The 13,564-nt window shown below is 34.7% G+C and overlaps 1 protein-coding gene across 10 annotated transcripts in view; it reads right to left on the reverse strand.

Moving 5' to 3' along the window:
* The window catches only part of KIF21A (kinesin family member 21A), a 144,988-nt gene that overhangs the window by 23,967 nt on the left and 107,457 nt on the right, over positions 1–13,564 (reverse strand). For 7 of the 10 annotated variants that reach the window (XM_039217662.1, XM_039217663.1, XM_039217661.1 and 4 more), the window contains 8 exons: positions 13,324–13,477; positions 12,586–12,780; positions 12,044–12,145; positions 11,074–11,239; positions 10,579–10,599; positions 5,790–5,850; positions 5,381–5,435; positions 2,215–2,429 (listed from right to left, as the gene is read on the reverse strand). In XM_039217662.1, coding sequence (XP_039073593.1) covers positions 2,215–2,429; positions 5,381–5,435; positions 5,790–5,850; positions 10,579–10,599; positions 11,074–11,239; positions 12,044–12,145; positions 12,586–12,780; positions 13,324–13,477 — 969 coding nt within the window. The remainder of the gene's footprint in view (positions 1–2,214; positions 2,430–5,380; positions 5,436–5,789; positions 5,851–10,578; positions 10,600–11,073; positions 11,240–12,043; positions 12,146–12,585; positions 12,781–13,323; positions 13,478–13,564) is intronic. The other 3 variants (XM_039217660.1, XM_039217658.1, XM_039217657.1) reach the window with 1 other exon arrangement.

Here is a 13,564-nt window from a genome sequence, read left to right on the forward strand (position 1 = left end):
TCAGTTGGAAAAAAATTGTCCTTATAATCTTACAAGAACACAAAATATTAGAATATCAAAATATGAGAAACAATGAGATTCAATGAATTAATATTTAGACATAGTCAAAATATTCAGACATGTCCTAATCAAACACAAATAACACACATTAATTTTACCTAACTAGTATTTAGTTACTAGTAGCTATATACATTTTAGTAATAAAAACATTCTTATCTTATTATAAATTTTAAATGTTGAATATTGGCTATGTAATTAACAATTTAAGACTATTATTTTTGTGTATGTGATATTAAATTCTGATTAAAAAATAAATTTTTGTTATTGTTGGCTAGTTATATTAATAAGAGGAAAACACTAAGGAATTAGAATGTAAGATTACCAGAATGGTAAAACTAAATATTTAAACTTCATGTCTCTGACTTTTCTGACCAAAAGAAATCACATTTCAAAAATCCTCCATCTTTATAAATTAAATCTTAAGGGCCACTTGAGTAAATTATTTTACATGATGCAATTAAAGTCATATAGTAATGACTTATTAAGGTTACCATACAGATTTATACAAGCATCTGAATTTATGAAAACTTGAGAAGAAATCATGTGAAGAGACAGAGTCCAAAACATATATTCTACAATCTGTCTTAAAGGATACACTTTAAAAATGAAAATAAAGAGGGGAGGGGGTGGCAAAAAGAAGGTATTACCTGAATCTGGATTCCAGGCCATAGATTTAGTCTTGAAGTTCCAAAAGTCTCTACTCAAATCTATTCCTAAAATCTGTTCTGTTTATGTCATTACCTTTACCAAAAGCATTTCTTTAACAGTCATCTTATCAAAAAAGAACTGAAGCCATAGCTATACTGGTTAGCAATCTCTATCAGCAGATCTAATAGTTAATTACATAGGTCACATCAAGCACATGCAAGAAAGTTATCATCATATAAATTACTTTTGGACCTAAAGGTAGCAGATGGGCTCACTCGATGGAAGATGCCAGAAATATCTTCATAAAATGAAGGAAGTTAAAAAAGGGTAAAAAAAAAGGAAATTATGGGAAATAGACATTCAAAGGGCAAAAGTTTGTTATATTTAATATTTGCAGAGTCATGTAGCATGTGCCATTTTTGGGCAATATTCCTCAACACAGTAATGTGTTCATTCCACAAATCATTTGCTAGAGCGTATGTGAGGGCTACTTAAAAAAAAAAATGTCATTAAAAATCTTTACTAGGGATGCCTGGGTGGCTCAGTTGGTTAAACATCCGACTCTTGATTTCAGCTCAGGTCATGATATCACAGTTCATGAGTTTGAACCCTACATGCACTGACAGCATGGAGCCTGCTTGGGATTCTCTTTGCCCTTCTCTCTCTGCCCCTCCCTTGCTCATGTTATCTCTCTCTCTCTCTCTCAAAATAAATAAATAAACATTAAAAAATTTTAACCAGTGAATGACTGATCTAATCTTAATATAACTGTCGAAACACACATGTACACATAGCATATATACATATACTAGCCTGGGTAGGGAAATCTTCATCCTCAAGACAATAGTGAAAATTCTAAATAACTTTTGTTTTGAATAGAATGCATTTTGTTCATATTACATAAATGGGAAAGAGAATATTACCTCCTTTAACGCTTTAAAAGTATCAATAAAAAGATTTTGTGCATACACTCATCCCAGACATGCAATGACAAGTATTTTAAGGCAAAAAATTAGGAAGGCTTAAAAATAATAAGTTTGTGATTGATATTTCTTGTTCCTTATAGGGTTAGCAAAGGTTTACTATCCTGACCAGACTCTTAGAACTAAGACATACATTCATTTTAAGCAAATTTAAGAGGCTTTAAAGTTTCTGTTTTATATGATGCTTTCATAGATATAACTATCTGATTTAGGTGTTTCTAAATAAATTTTGTCTATGATTCATAACTCAGCCTTTATGAAAATTATAATCCTGAAGAATGACCCTAAAACTTAGAAACAAGCAATACAACCGAGCAAAGAACATCTCATCATAAATGATTTCAAATGTCAAAAAATGAGGGCAGATAACACCTAATTTAAATTGCTTTGAAATCCAGAGATCTTGTTCACAGAATTTTAAAAACAGAAATAAGAAATTAGCAACATGCATATAAAAATTTTTTAAAAAGAAAGAAAAAGAAAGCCAAAGGAAAGGAAGTTAGTGTAGCGGGGCCAGACTTACATGCTGCCTATCTTAGAAGGGAAGCCAGATGGGGGAGGGAGCTCTTTTTCCCTAGCAGAAGTACCACTTGTCTCTGTATTCATTCCAATCTCTTGCCCTTCTGCAACAGGTGTAAGAGCGCCAGGCAAGGAGGCATCTCCTGTACTAGTGTCTGAGGCTAGTTCACTGCTATCTGCATACAGCAATTCCATTTGAGTGGTGGTTCTCCTTCGGGCCTAGTCAGAGAATGGAAGGAAAAGCAATCAGAAGCAAACTTTTGCAGAGATGATTAGGGAATAGAGATTTAATATTAGTTTGAAATAGGTAAAAACATTTAGCGTGTCATTTCCTAGCCAGTGTGTCAAACATAGCATGTAAGCTAGTGACATGCCAGAGCTATAAAGCCAGATGAGACCTTTAGAGGCCACAATAATAGCCAACATTTATATTGTACTTATTGTATTCCAGGCAATGTTCAAACACTTAATTATATTAGCATGTACTATCATTATCCCAATTCACCAATGAAGAGACTAAGGTATAGAGACGCTAAGTAATTTACCCCAAAGTCACACAACTAGTAAGTGGCAAAGCCAGATTCAAAAACAAACAACTTGCCACCAATATGAGTGTGCTATCCTGCAACTCATGGCCAGCTCCCTCAACATAGAATATTTTTAAAAAGAAAGAAGAAATTAAACCAAAAGTTAACTGCAGGGAAGCTCAACTAAATTCTGATTTTTCCCATGCTTAGTTGCTTTATTTAATATCACTTTCAGTTTTAAATTTTATTTTAATATTGATTTTTAAATCTGTTTCTCAGTTTTTATGACCTTGTTCTCCTGATGCATTAGCTGTGTTTTTAACCTGCCTGCTGGATAATTCAGCACCAGCCTGCACGAGCTTTAGTATCATGGTGAGGTAGGTGAAGGTTATTTTCCTATAATCTAAACTCACTATACAAATTCCTTTCCTTACTCTTGAAAATGAACTGAATACCCTGTTGTTGTTCAGTTGCTATTATCACTAAGGTATTAAAGGATAACCAAGGTATTTACCAGATTATAAGCCTCTAAAGAGCAAACACTCTGTTTTATTCATCTTTATATCCCCTGTACTTAGCATAGTGCTAGTACATACCCATTTAACATATACAATTTACTTTTTCAATGATGAAAAATAAATGAGAGGCAACTGGATGGATCAGTCAGTTAAGTGACTGACTCTTGATTTTGGCTCAGGTTACAATCTCACGCTTCATTAGTTTGAGCCCTGTGTCTAGTTCCAAACTGACAGCACAAAGCCTGCTTGGGATCCTCTTTCTCTCTCTCTGCCCCTCCCGTGCTCGTGCAAGCAGGTGCATTTTCTCTCTCTTCCTTCCTTCCCTCCCTCCCTCCCTCTCTCTCAATAAATGAATAAATGAACTTAAAAAAAAAAGAAAAAATGATATGAGATCCATTCAGGCATCTTTGAATGAAGTTCAAAAGGAGTTGTAGATAGCACCTCAGAACATTTTTGGAAAAAGAAAGCTCTCCAGCCAGTTTTTTACGTTATCAGATCTCTTTACTGCCAACAGCCCAAGGTTGGGAGGAATCCTTTTCTTAGGAATTCCTAACTATAGTGGTTCCTTCATTAGATAATGTTTAGGGCACCGCTTTACACCTCTCTCTCTGGTGTCCCAGAAGGGCATGAATATCTAGGCTTTCACAGGGCCTGAAAGACATTCAGGACCTTAAGAGATTCTCACCTCTACTTAAGACTGGATCCAAACCATACTGGAATGTTTTCTTTGAGTGTGGGTAACTTCTGCTTAGTCACTTAGAATAATAAAACCATATGTTATCAAGCTCAGGGATCATACACAGAGCCTGGAGATGTTTTTTTGTTTTGTTTTTTGTTTTGTTTTGTCTTGTTTTGTAAGATAGGCTTGACCAGTGTCTTAAAGATCAGGAAATTCTACATGAAAATCTATATTTAAGTCTTCTTTAGAAAACAATAGAAGACCTAGTAGTCTTAGGTCTATTTTCCTCCTGGCAAAAAAGAGCAAGAGTTGATGGTGTTTATTTGCTTGGATGAGGCATGTTGTCTTTAGACAATCACAACTACCCCTCCTCATTATTTTACATCCAGCCAATTACTCATCTGCATTACCTGACTATTCACTATGGGCCTTATTCTGTCTTATTCATTTGCACAGTGTTGTTCTTTCAGGTCCTCCTTCTTTCCATTAACAAATACTTACTAAGCACTACAAGAATTCTTTGTTTTTAAACATCTTAAGATGGTTAGTTAATTCATCTAGTATCAAATGCTACCAATACTCAATATGAAACATACCAAATATATCTTACACATTTAACAGGATATGGTATTGATATTTTTTTAATGTTTTATTTATTCCTGAGAGAGAGATAGAGACAGCGTGAGCAGGGGAGGGTCAGAGAGAGAGGGAGTTACAGAATCTGAAGACAGGCTCCAGGCTCTGAGCTAGCTGTCAGCACAGAGACCGACTTGGGCTCGAACCCACGAACCGTGAGATCATGACCTGAGCCGAAGTCAGACACTTAACCGACTAAGCCACCCAGGTGCCCCTTGATATTTTTTAAAAATTTTACAAATAGGCATTATAGCCTCATTAATTTTCAATACAATATGATGATTAAAAGTTGGCTTATTATTCAAGCCACCTCAGGATACCACTTTAACAAAATATATATGATACACTTAAGAACATACTAGAATGTTAAAATTTCAAAAATCTCCTGCCACTTTACAAATTTTGCATATTTATGCTATATGCCACTACAGGGTCTACAATCTCCTATATAATTATTAGGAAACTTAGGTGACCTTAATAAATTACCAAATAACTTCCTTAATGGGTAATGAAACTTTTAGGAAAAACCTAGAAGAAAAAAAGATTGGTCTCCATAATCATACCTTCTTCAGTGGAAAAAATGCAATAATATGGTAAAGCACAAGTTCCACAAAGGAGAAATATTTTCGATATAATTTTTTTTTCAAAGGAGAATATGGTAATTATAGAACTAAAGTTCTTACACATGGGAGCTCTGGTAAAAGCATGCCAACTTGCTAACCTACTAAGGGTCTGAGGCCTATGTGTTTATTAGTAATAACAGAAAACTGTGGGGAAGGATGCTTACCTGTTATTTTCAATTCTCCTTACCTTGCTTTTAGGTTTCACTTCACCGCAAAGTTTCATAAGGTCTGAAGATAGAGTGCTAGATGAAAATAAATAATTAACCACAGATTAAAAGCAGACTTATTAGAGAAAACTCTATGTCTTCTATGTTTATAACTATAGAAAACATCTTTCAGGTCTATGGGGGGGAGACAATATTTAAAATCAAAATGAATTAAAAAATCATCATTTTCTCCTTAAATATCCTATTTTTTATTTTAAAATTGGTGGTGGTTAAGTATGACTTAGTTTGGTTTCCATAATACTGTTTCTATTGCTATTCACTTACCCATAAAATTTAAAATTGTTTCATGGTAACTGTTTGAAGCAATAAAAGTATTTAAAATATTATAGAAACAAATAAAATCTATAAAGTTTCTAAAGGCTCTCTTACCTTCCTTCTGATCCTGGGCTGTTTAAAGGTGCATCCTCATCAGTGCTATCCTCTACATTTTCTAAAAAAAAAAGTCAAAATCTAAGTATTATCCACATGTCACAATTTGAGTGACTGCAAACCCCATGCCACAATAAACATCAACATATCAATATGGGCAATTTGGTTTTTGTAGCTGAGTCAGTCCAAATAGAAATGTAGAAAAATATTTCTAGAAACCTCTTATTGTGTCCTAAAATGAGGAAAAAGTTTTCAAAATAGGAAAACCACAAGGTTGAATCATAAAACACAGAAGGACAACGTTCACAGGATGGAAATGAGAACATGTATTTATCAGAGTTTGTATATATTTTTCAGAGTATGTATTTATGCCATGCAATCCAAACATATAAGACTCCACTGAGTAAAATACAAGATGAAAGTAAACGTATGAGCTCCCTTTAATGTACTAAGCCAACTTCAAAAATTATATGTGTAAACACACTTGCTAGATGTTAATCAGTATGCCAATTTACTTAAATATTTTCCTTCTTTTTTCTTTTTGTTTTCAAGTAGAGAGTAAGAGAGGTGTGTGTGTGTGTGTGTGTGTGTGTGTGTGTGTGTGTGTGTGTGTGAAGGTATTCAGGAGTTACACATCAGCATGCAGCTCATTCATTTGTACATAAAAGACAAAAACAATAGGATTGCATGCAACGGTTTTGTAAATAAATACAAGTAAATCACCACTATTTCAGAACAACTGTAACAGACTAGTAAAAAATGAGGAGAAAAAGCAAACAAGTAAAACTAGTAGGAAGTCAATAAATCACAGCCACTGAAAGTAAACAATTTAAAATGTCAGTGAGCCCCTAATATAGGTGCAGGTTTTTACATTATACACATTTTATTATAAAATCATTCTCCAAAAGCAAACACGTTATAAATAATATATATTGATCAAAAATATATATGATTCATCTCCTTTTAACTTTGTACATGTGGGTTGTGGACAACTAACTCCTTTCTCTGATGTTTCCTTTCTTCCTCACTGTTTAGCAGATACTTTGATAAAAATTCAGTAATACTTGATACGTGATAGTATTATCTAAAATGGAGCCCATCTAGGATCTGTACAAGAGGAATTTACTTTCTAAAGTGAAGATAAAGATAAGATAATTGAAGGCAATGTGTATCTCAAAGCCTTCCACTAGAGGGAGGCTCAAGGACTTGCTTCACAGGTAGGATAATTGAGTGCTAAGGTGACTGCATTAGTTGATAATATGGAACATGAGGTTATAAAGAAATGACAAACCTAGTCTTTATTTTACCATGTATCAAGGCAGGACAAGATTGGCTAGTGTTTTTCTTGTAGAAATCAGTTAGTAGGAAACCGGTTAGTATGGTAAACATCACATGAGTGCTTAGTAAAAACTTAATTCCTGTTTATGCATGTATGCCTTATTTAGAGATAATTATGGTTTGACATAACCAACCTGGCCAGAGGATAAAGGCCCCTACCAGGAAAGTCACCAGATCAGACTCCTCTGCAGGACTGAGCTAGTCTGAGCACTATGGTCATCTGGGCAATAGGACACACCATCACCTCACTGCTGTTTTCCTAACTCTGAGAATACACATCCAGCCCACTACTGGCTTCTTTTCTCAACACCACAGTTAAAGCTAAAAGCAGAGACTTGAAACTCACGAATGCCTTGAAGTTTATCTGTATCAGTGTAAAGTTGCACAATCTCACTTCACTGGAAGTTAACCAAGCAGTTCTAAGTCGTTTTTTTTTTTTTCCAGTTATTAAAAGTTCTAAATATTAGTGTAAAGAAAAGAGTGAACATAGCAGTCCAAACACCACTATCCTTGGAATGGCCTGCTTACAAAGTTGGATTTTGTCAGGCATCTGGAAACCTGACTCTGGGGAAACAAAGTGTCCCAAATCACTAGTTAACTACTTAAGGTACTTATTGTACCTATATTATTTGGGCAAACAATATGGCTTATGCCAAACTCCTGCTTTCCTTCTGGGAGTCTTGAATCCTGGTACCTACTAGACAAATGGTACCTATGTGACCAGTCCCCAGGAAAACCTTTAGGTGCTAAGTGTACAATGAACTTCCCTGGACATAAACATTGTGCACCTGCTGCTGCATTTTCACTCCAGAGGGAAATGAATACTATACATTATGTCCCATAGAAGGGAAAGATCATAAGGAAAACTGGACATGGATTCCTCCAGACTACATCTGTAATTTTTGCCTTATGATCCAGCTGTGTATCCTTCCTACACTGCTTTCATGAATCTTTGCCATGAATACAACTACATGCTAAGCCCCATGAGTCTTCATAGCAAGTCCCAAAGATAGGGGTGATCTTAGGGATCCTAATACAGTTTGGGAAAAAAGAAAAAGATAATAAAGATGTTCTTCAAAGGCTACAAAACTACAACCTTATGAGCAAGGGGTGCTGGCCTGGCTCTACCTTCTAGACTTATGTTCTATCATTCTATGCTATGTACTTGTTGTTCAGGGTACTAACCTGCTTGAAGGCCTCAGACACACAACACTGTGGCTAAGTCCCCATGTTTTAGTTTACTCATTGCCCAAAGTGACTCTTCTCTGTCCCCTTCCACCTTGTCTTTTGCCTAGCTAATTCCTTTTCTTCCTTTATGTTTCAGCTCAAATGTCACCTCCTCCAAAAAGCCTTTATCACCTCTTCCATTCTTGTTGAGTGACCCCACTGTATCTTCCTATAACTCCCAATACATATGTCAATCACTGCCCTCACTGAATGTATCATACTCTGTCAGTCATCCTCAGTAAGGCATCAAGTCGATGAGGGAAAGATTTCGTGTCTTATTCATCTTTGAATCCCAACACTCAGTCCAATGCTTGAGGTAAAACTGGAGTGAAGTAAATGTTTTTTAAATCAATATATATAGGACTCTCTAGCTTCTGTGGATTTAACTTCCATTTTTTTCCTCTTCCTGTGTTTTTCCTCCAAGCGCCTCTGGGTTAGACTATGGCCCCCATCCCTAGCGCAGGTTTCAGCCATGACACACAGGTTACATCAGCTGAATGGGTTTCTACTCTCTGTTTCAGACCCTTCTCCAGCCATAGACAAATTCAAGTTATTTGAAAGTTATGAAAAAAATAATGCTGCTCATCAAATTAGCTGTTCAATATCTACTGCACTAAAGGATATCAAGAAGGACACTTGCATTTTTCTTCCAAGTTAAAAGAGACAATGGACTTAAATAACAATTTACTTATTACTAGGGGCACTTGGGTGGCCCAGCTGGTTAAGTGTCCGACTTCAGCTCAGGTCATGACCTGATCTCATGATCTCATGGTGTGGGTTTGAGCCCCGTATTGGGCTCTGTGCTGCTGGTGCAGAGCCTGCTTGGGATTCTCTCTCTCCCCCTCTCAATACCCCCCCACGCTCTCTCTCCCTCTCTCCCTCTCTCTCTCCCCCTCCTTCCCTCCCTCCCTCTCTCTCTCAAAATAAATAAATAGATAAAGTTTAAACAAAAAAGAGAATTTATTTTTTACTATAGGTTGGGACACAAAGAGGAACAAAGAGGAAGAGGAAAGGAGGAAGAAGAACAGAAAGAGAAGAAACATGTCTGATAACAAATGGAATGGCAAAAATTCTAGTTATAATCCAGGAACCCTGGCAGTCTTGGTTAGGACGTAACCAATACTACTTTTTCTACTTGTACTTGTTATAGCTTGGGCAGCTTAAGAGTATCAGTCTTTCCATACCTATATTATGCAGTTGATTTCAAGGAAACAGTACTTTGAGATTAACATGTGGTATAAACAGCTAAAAAAAGCAAATAGCTCATGTATTTTATTTGTGTAATATATTATTTAGAACAAATTCAGATGTATAGATTATGTTTATTCTACTGACATATACAGGTAAGTACATTTAATCTCTCAGTTACATTCCTCTTCTTTAAGGATAAGCATTTAGAAAACTTTTGGCAGCTGTGTGCTCACAAAAAAAGATCAGATTGGATTTTGAAAAAAAAAGTTTAATTAAATAAAAACTGCTCCAAAATAATCATTCAGAAAAATCACAAGTAATAAAATTGCCCCAATATTCCTGGTCCTTCATATATATCATCACTAAGAGGAGCAGAGATTATTAATGGGTGGGTGTAGTCCATGTGAATGTTGTAGCAGCGAGGGGAAAAATTTGAAAATCTCTATATTTGGTCATCTCTAAAACCACTTCTAATCTGAAAATATTATAATCATAAATAATGTTTCAATCTGTTCATACAGAATACTTTGAATGGTTTTATTCAATTTACAATGTTAAAATATATGTATTTAATTTTACAGAAATTAAGAATAGCTGAGAATCCAGCAAATATATGCCAAAGACAAACATCTACCAGAGATATATGCTAAGGAAAGTTATAAGGTTAAAACAACAGATGCAAGCTAACAGATATATTTAAAAATTAAGAAGAAATGTATACTCCATTTTTTCCTACAAGAAACAGAAAGAGGGGCTTACGAAACTGGAATCACAGCTGGAGGTCAAAAACTAAAAGAGAAAATTAACTAAAGCCTACTTCTTTAAAATTCTAATAGGTTTTAAATCAGGAATGTATAGGAAAGACAAAAGACTTAGTATGTTTGTGGTCACAGATACATTTCAAAAAAGATCATGCAAAAAACCAGTTGGCTGCCAATAAAAATTTTAAACATAAGATGTACCACAATTAGTGTACATGAACAATTAGTAATTCATGCAGCTGTAGGGTACACAGAAAGCTAAACATACTTACCTAAAGGTACGCTATCTAGATCTGTGTAAATAACAGCAAAAAGGAAACAAAAAGCAATACTCCAATCAAAACAGATCCAATGTTAAGAACTCCCACATAAAACAAGATTATGCACCATTTATAAGATATATAGAATAGATGCCATAGAAAACACTTATTATTTTTCAAGGCTATTAGATATGCAGAGTAAAGTAATGAAATGTGGTTAATATTTTAAATAACCAATTCAGAAACTTGGTTGATCCTCTTTATCCATAAAAACTAAGTGCTTAAGAGGGTTAAATAAGCCTTTTAAAGTGGTAACCATTTCTTGGAATGACAATAATTACATCCCCCCAAATTTATGCATGCAAATTAAAGAAGGAATAATTATTAAAAGCATAAGTAAATATAGCATCTATTCAGTCAAGCAATAGGGGAAAGAGGTATAGGATAGCATTCTCAAAGAGCAAAGCTACCATGCAATTTGTTTAACTGAAATTTAGTCCAAATTACCTTGTAAAGCATGGCCTAGTAAAGCATCTAGCTCAGGATTTAATTCTGCTTTCTCTTTCAACATATGGAATAAGAGCTGGTTTTGTGTAGCACTTGTTATTTCAGTTTGTTTAAGCCGACCTTCAAGTACTTTAATTTGAGCCTCTTTCTGGGCAGCCTGAAGACCCTGTAATGACACCAAAACATAATAATAACAATAATAATAATAACAATAAAAACAACAACAATTATCTCAGGTCATACATAAAAGAATCTTCCATACAAAGATGTGTATCACATAGCAAATGCTTATGATATATAGACTTTGACATCACGTAGACCTTGGTTAACTGTAGCTCCTCTACTTACTAGCCTGGTGACCTTGAGCAAATTACCTTATGATTACCTTATCTTCTGCCTCAGTTTCCTCATATGCAAAATGATATGAATAATATCTACTTCCTAGCACATTGTGAAGATTAAGAGGGAGAACATAAAATAAAGGGTCTAGCACAATCCCAACGTGGCAGGAAAAAAAAAGGGAGTCAGAAATCATTATCATTCTCAACATTTAAGATTCTTACAGGTGACAGGTTAATGCATTTACATTCAAAGAGGAGGGAAGTGCTAATATAATTTTTATTTTCTGATTTCTTTTTGAGCTTTAAAGAATCAATACTAAACCAACGTTATGGTATCAACTTTGTACTCCAAGAGATTTTTCTTTTCATTTTTTCTTTATTAAAGCAAAAGATGAATTATTTCTTGTTTAAATTGTCTCTTCTAACACACAAGCACAATGGGTGACAAGCTAATAGAATTGATCTAAATAGTCCTAACTTTTCTTAACTCTAAAGAAAGGTAAAAGAATACTTTTCTGTAAAAAAGATAAAAACACCCCTCTTACCTATTATAAAGGAAAGGGTCACTGGTGAAAGAGAAACAAAATGAATTAATCATGATTTTCAATACTGGTGTAGTCAGATCATACCTTATTGATACCCATTGACAAGAAGTGATCTAGCAGATATCGGGCTTCTGTAAGCGTGCAAGCATTAATGACCGCAGTGATATCCAGTGTTTCTCCTTCTTCCTACAGCAAATCAGCATATGATGAACATTATTTTGAGCTGAATATATTCAAATAGAGGCAAAAGCCTATTATTTCATTTATTTATTTGATAGTATTGGGTTAGCTAATAAGAATCCTCAGAAAAATGTGAAATATGATCCCTACTCCAAGAAACACATGGGCTAGTTGAAAACACACACTTGAGTAGTTAGAATTCAAGATGGGTTAATAAATGATATACATTTTTACATTTTTTTAATTTTACAAACAATAAATAATATCACAAAATCAGCAAAAAAGTCTGGAGAGCAAGTAGGGAGTGATATTCATGCAAAACCTAAGAATCATATTAAACCAATAAATAGACAATTCCTTGATAAAAAAATTCAAAGTGCTTTTAATGATTAAAAATACAAAAATATCTTCCTTAAGCCATTAACCAATTTTTTACATTTACAAACCTTTGCTTCTTCCATTTGCATGATATTGGCTTGACAATCAGAAATACTGTCATTGATGTAATCTATATTAGCAGTTAATGACTCCATCTCCTCACTGATGTTAACCACATTTTTATCTCCCTCTCCAATCTCCTTGACTATCTTTTCCCGTCGTTTTGAAAGTTTCTCTCGTCTTTTTGTGAGTTCTTCCCGTTGCTGTTGAAAAAACAGATTGGATTTTAAGAAATGATATTCATCCAGGACCTTAAGAATATTATGCTAAATGAAATAAGTGAGTCACAGAAGGACAAATACAGCAAGATTCCATTATATAAGGAATCTAAAATAGTCAAACTCATAGATGTAGTAAGTAAAATGGTGGTTTCCAGGGACCGGGGATTAGGCAGGGGCAAGGGAGGGGTGGTGGAAGGGAGTTTGGGGAGGTGCTATGAAGTTTCAGTTACTCAAGATAAGTAAGTTCTAGACATCTGCTGTATAACATTGTGCCTGTAGTTAACAATGCTGTAGTTAAAAATGGGTTAAGAGGGTAAATCTCATGCTGTCTATTCTTACCACAATTAAACCAAAACAAAGCACAAAAGAAATGATGCTCATCTATTCACACATAATGTGATCAAAACCCACAAAAATGAAAAAAGAAAAAAAAAGGTGAATGTTAATTTACCAAGGGGTCAAATTTGGAAACCTAAAATTAACAATCAGCTAAGGAAGAACATATTTATGTTCTGTTTTCCACACCTTGAGGAGTCTATTCATATCCGCCTCCATATTGGAAATCGTCATTTTCTGCATGATGATGTCTGTGACCCTGCGCTCGAGAAGCTGCCATTTCATGCGAGCTGTCTTGGAAGTAAACACTCGGCCAGTCAACGCTTTCCTCTGATATTTCTTTCTATAATCATATAAAAACAGATAAACATAATTATCACTTATGTGCTTATTTCACTGTACACTGCCAAAGAATAAGCTGTGCTTCATT

Source organism: Hyaena hyaena, unplaced genomic scaffold, assembly GCF_003009895.1.
Source record: "Hyaena hyaena isolate Hyena2069 unplaced genomic scaffold, ASM300989v1 scaffold_704, whole genome shotgun sequence".
Classification (NCBI taxonomy): Eukaryota; Metazoa; Chordata; class Mammalia; order Carnivora; family Hyaenidae; genus Hyaena; species Hyaena hyaena.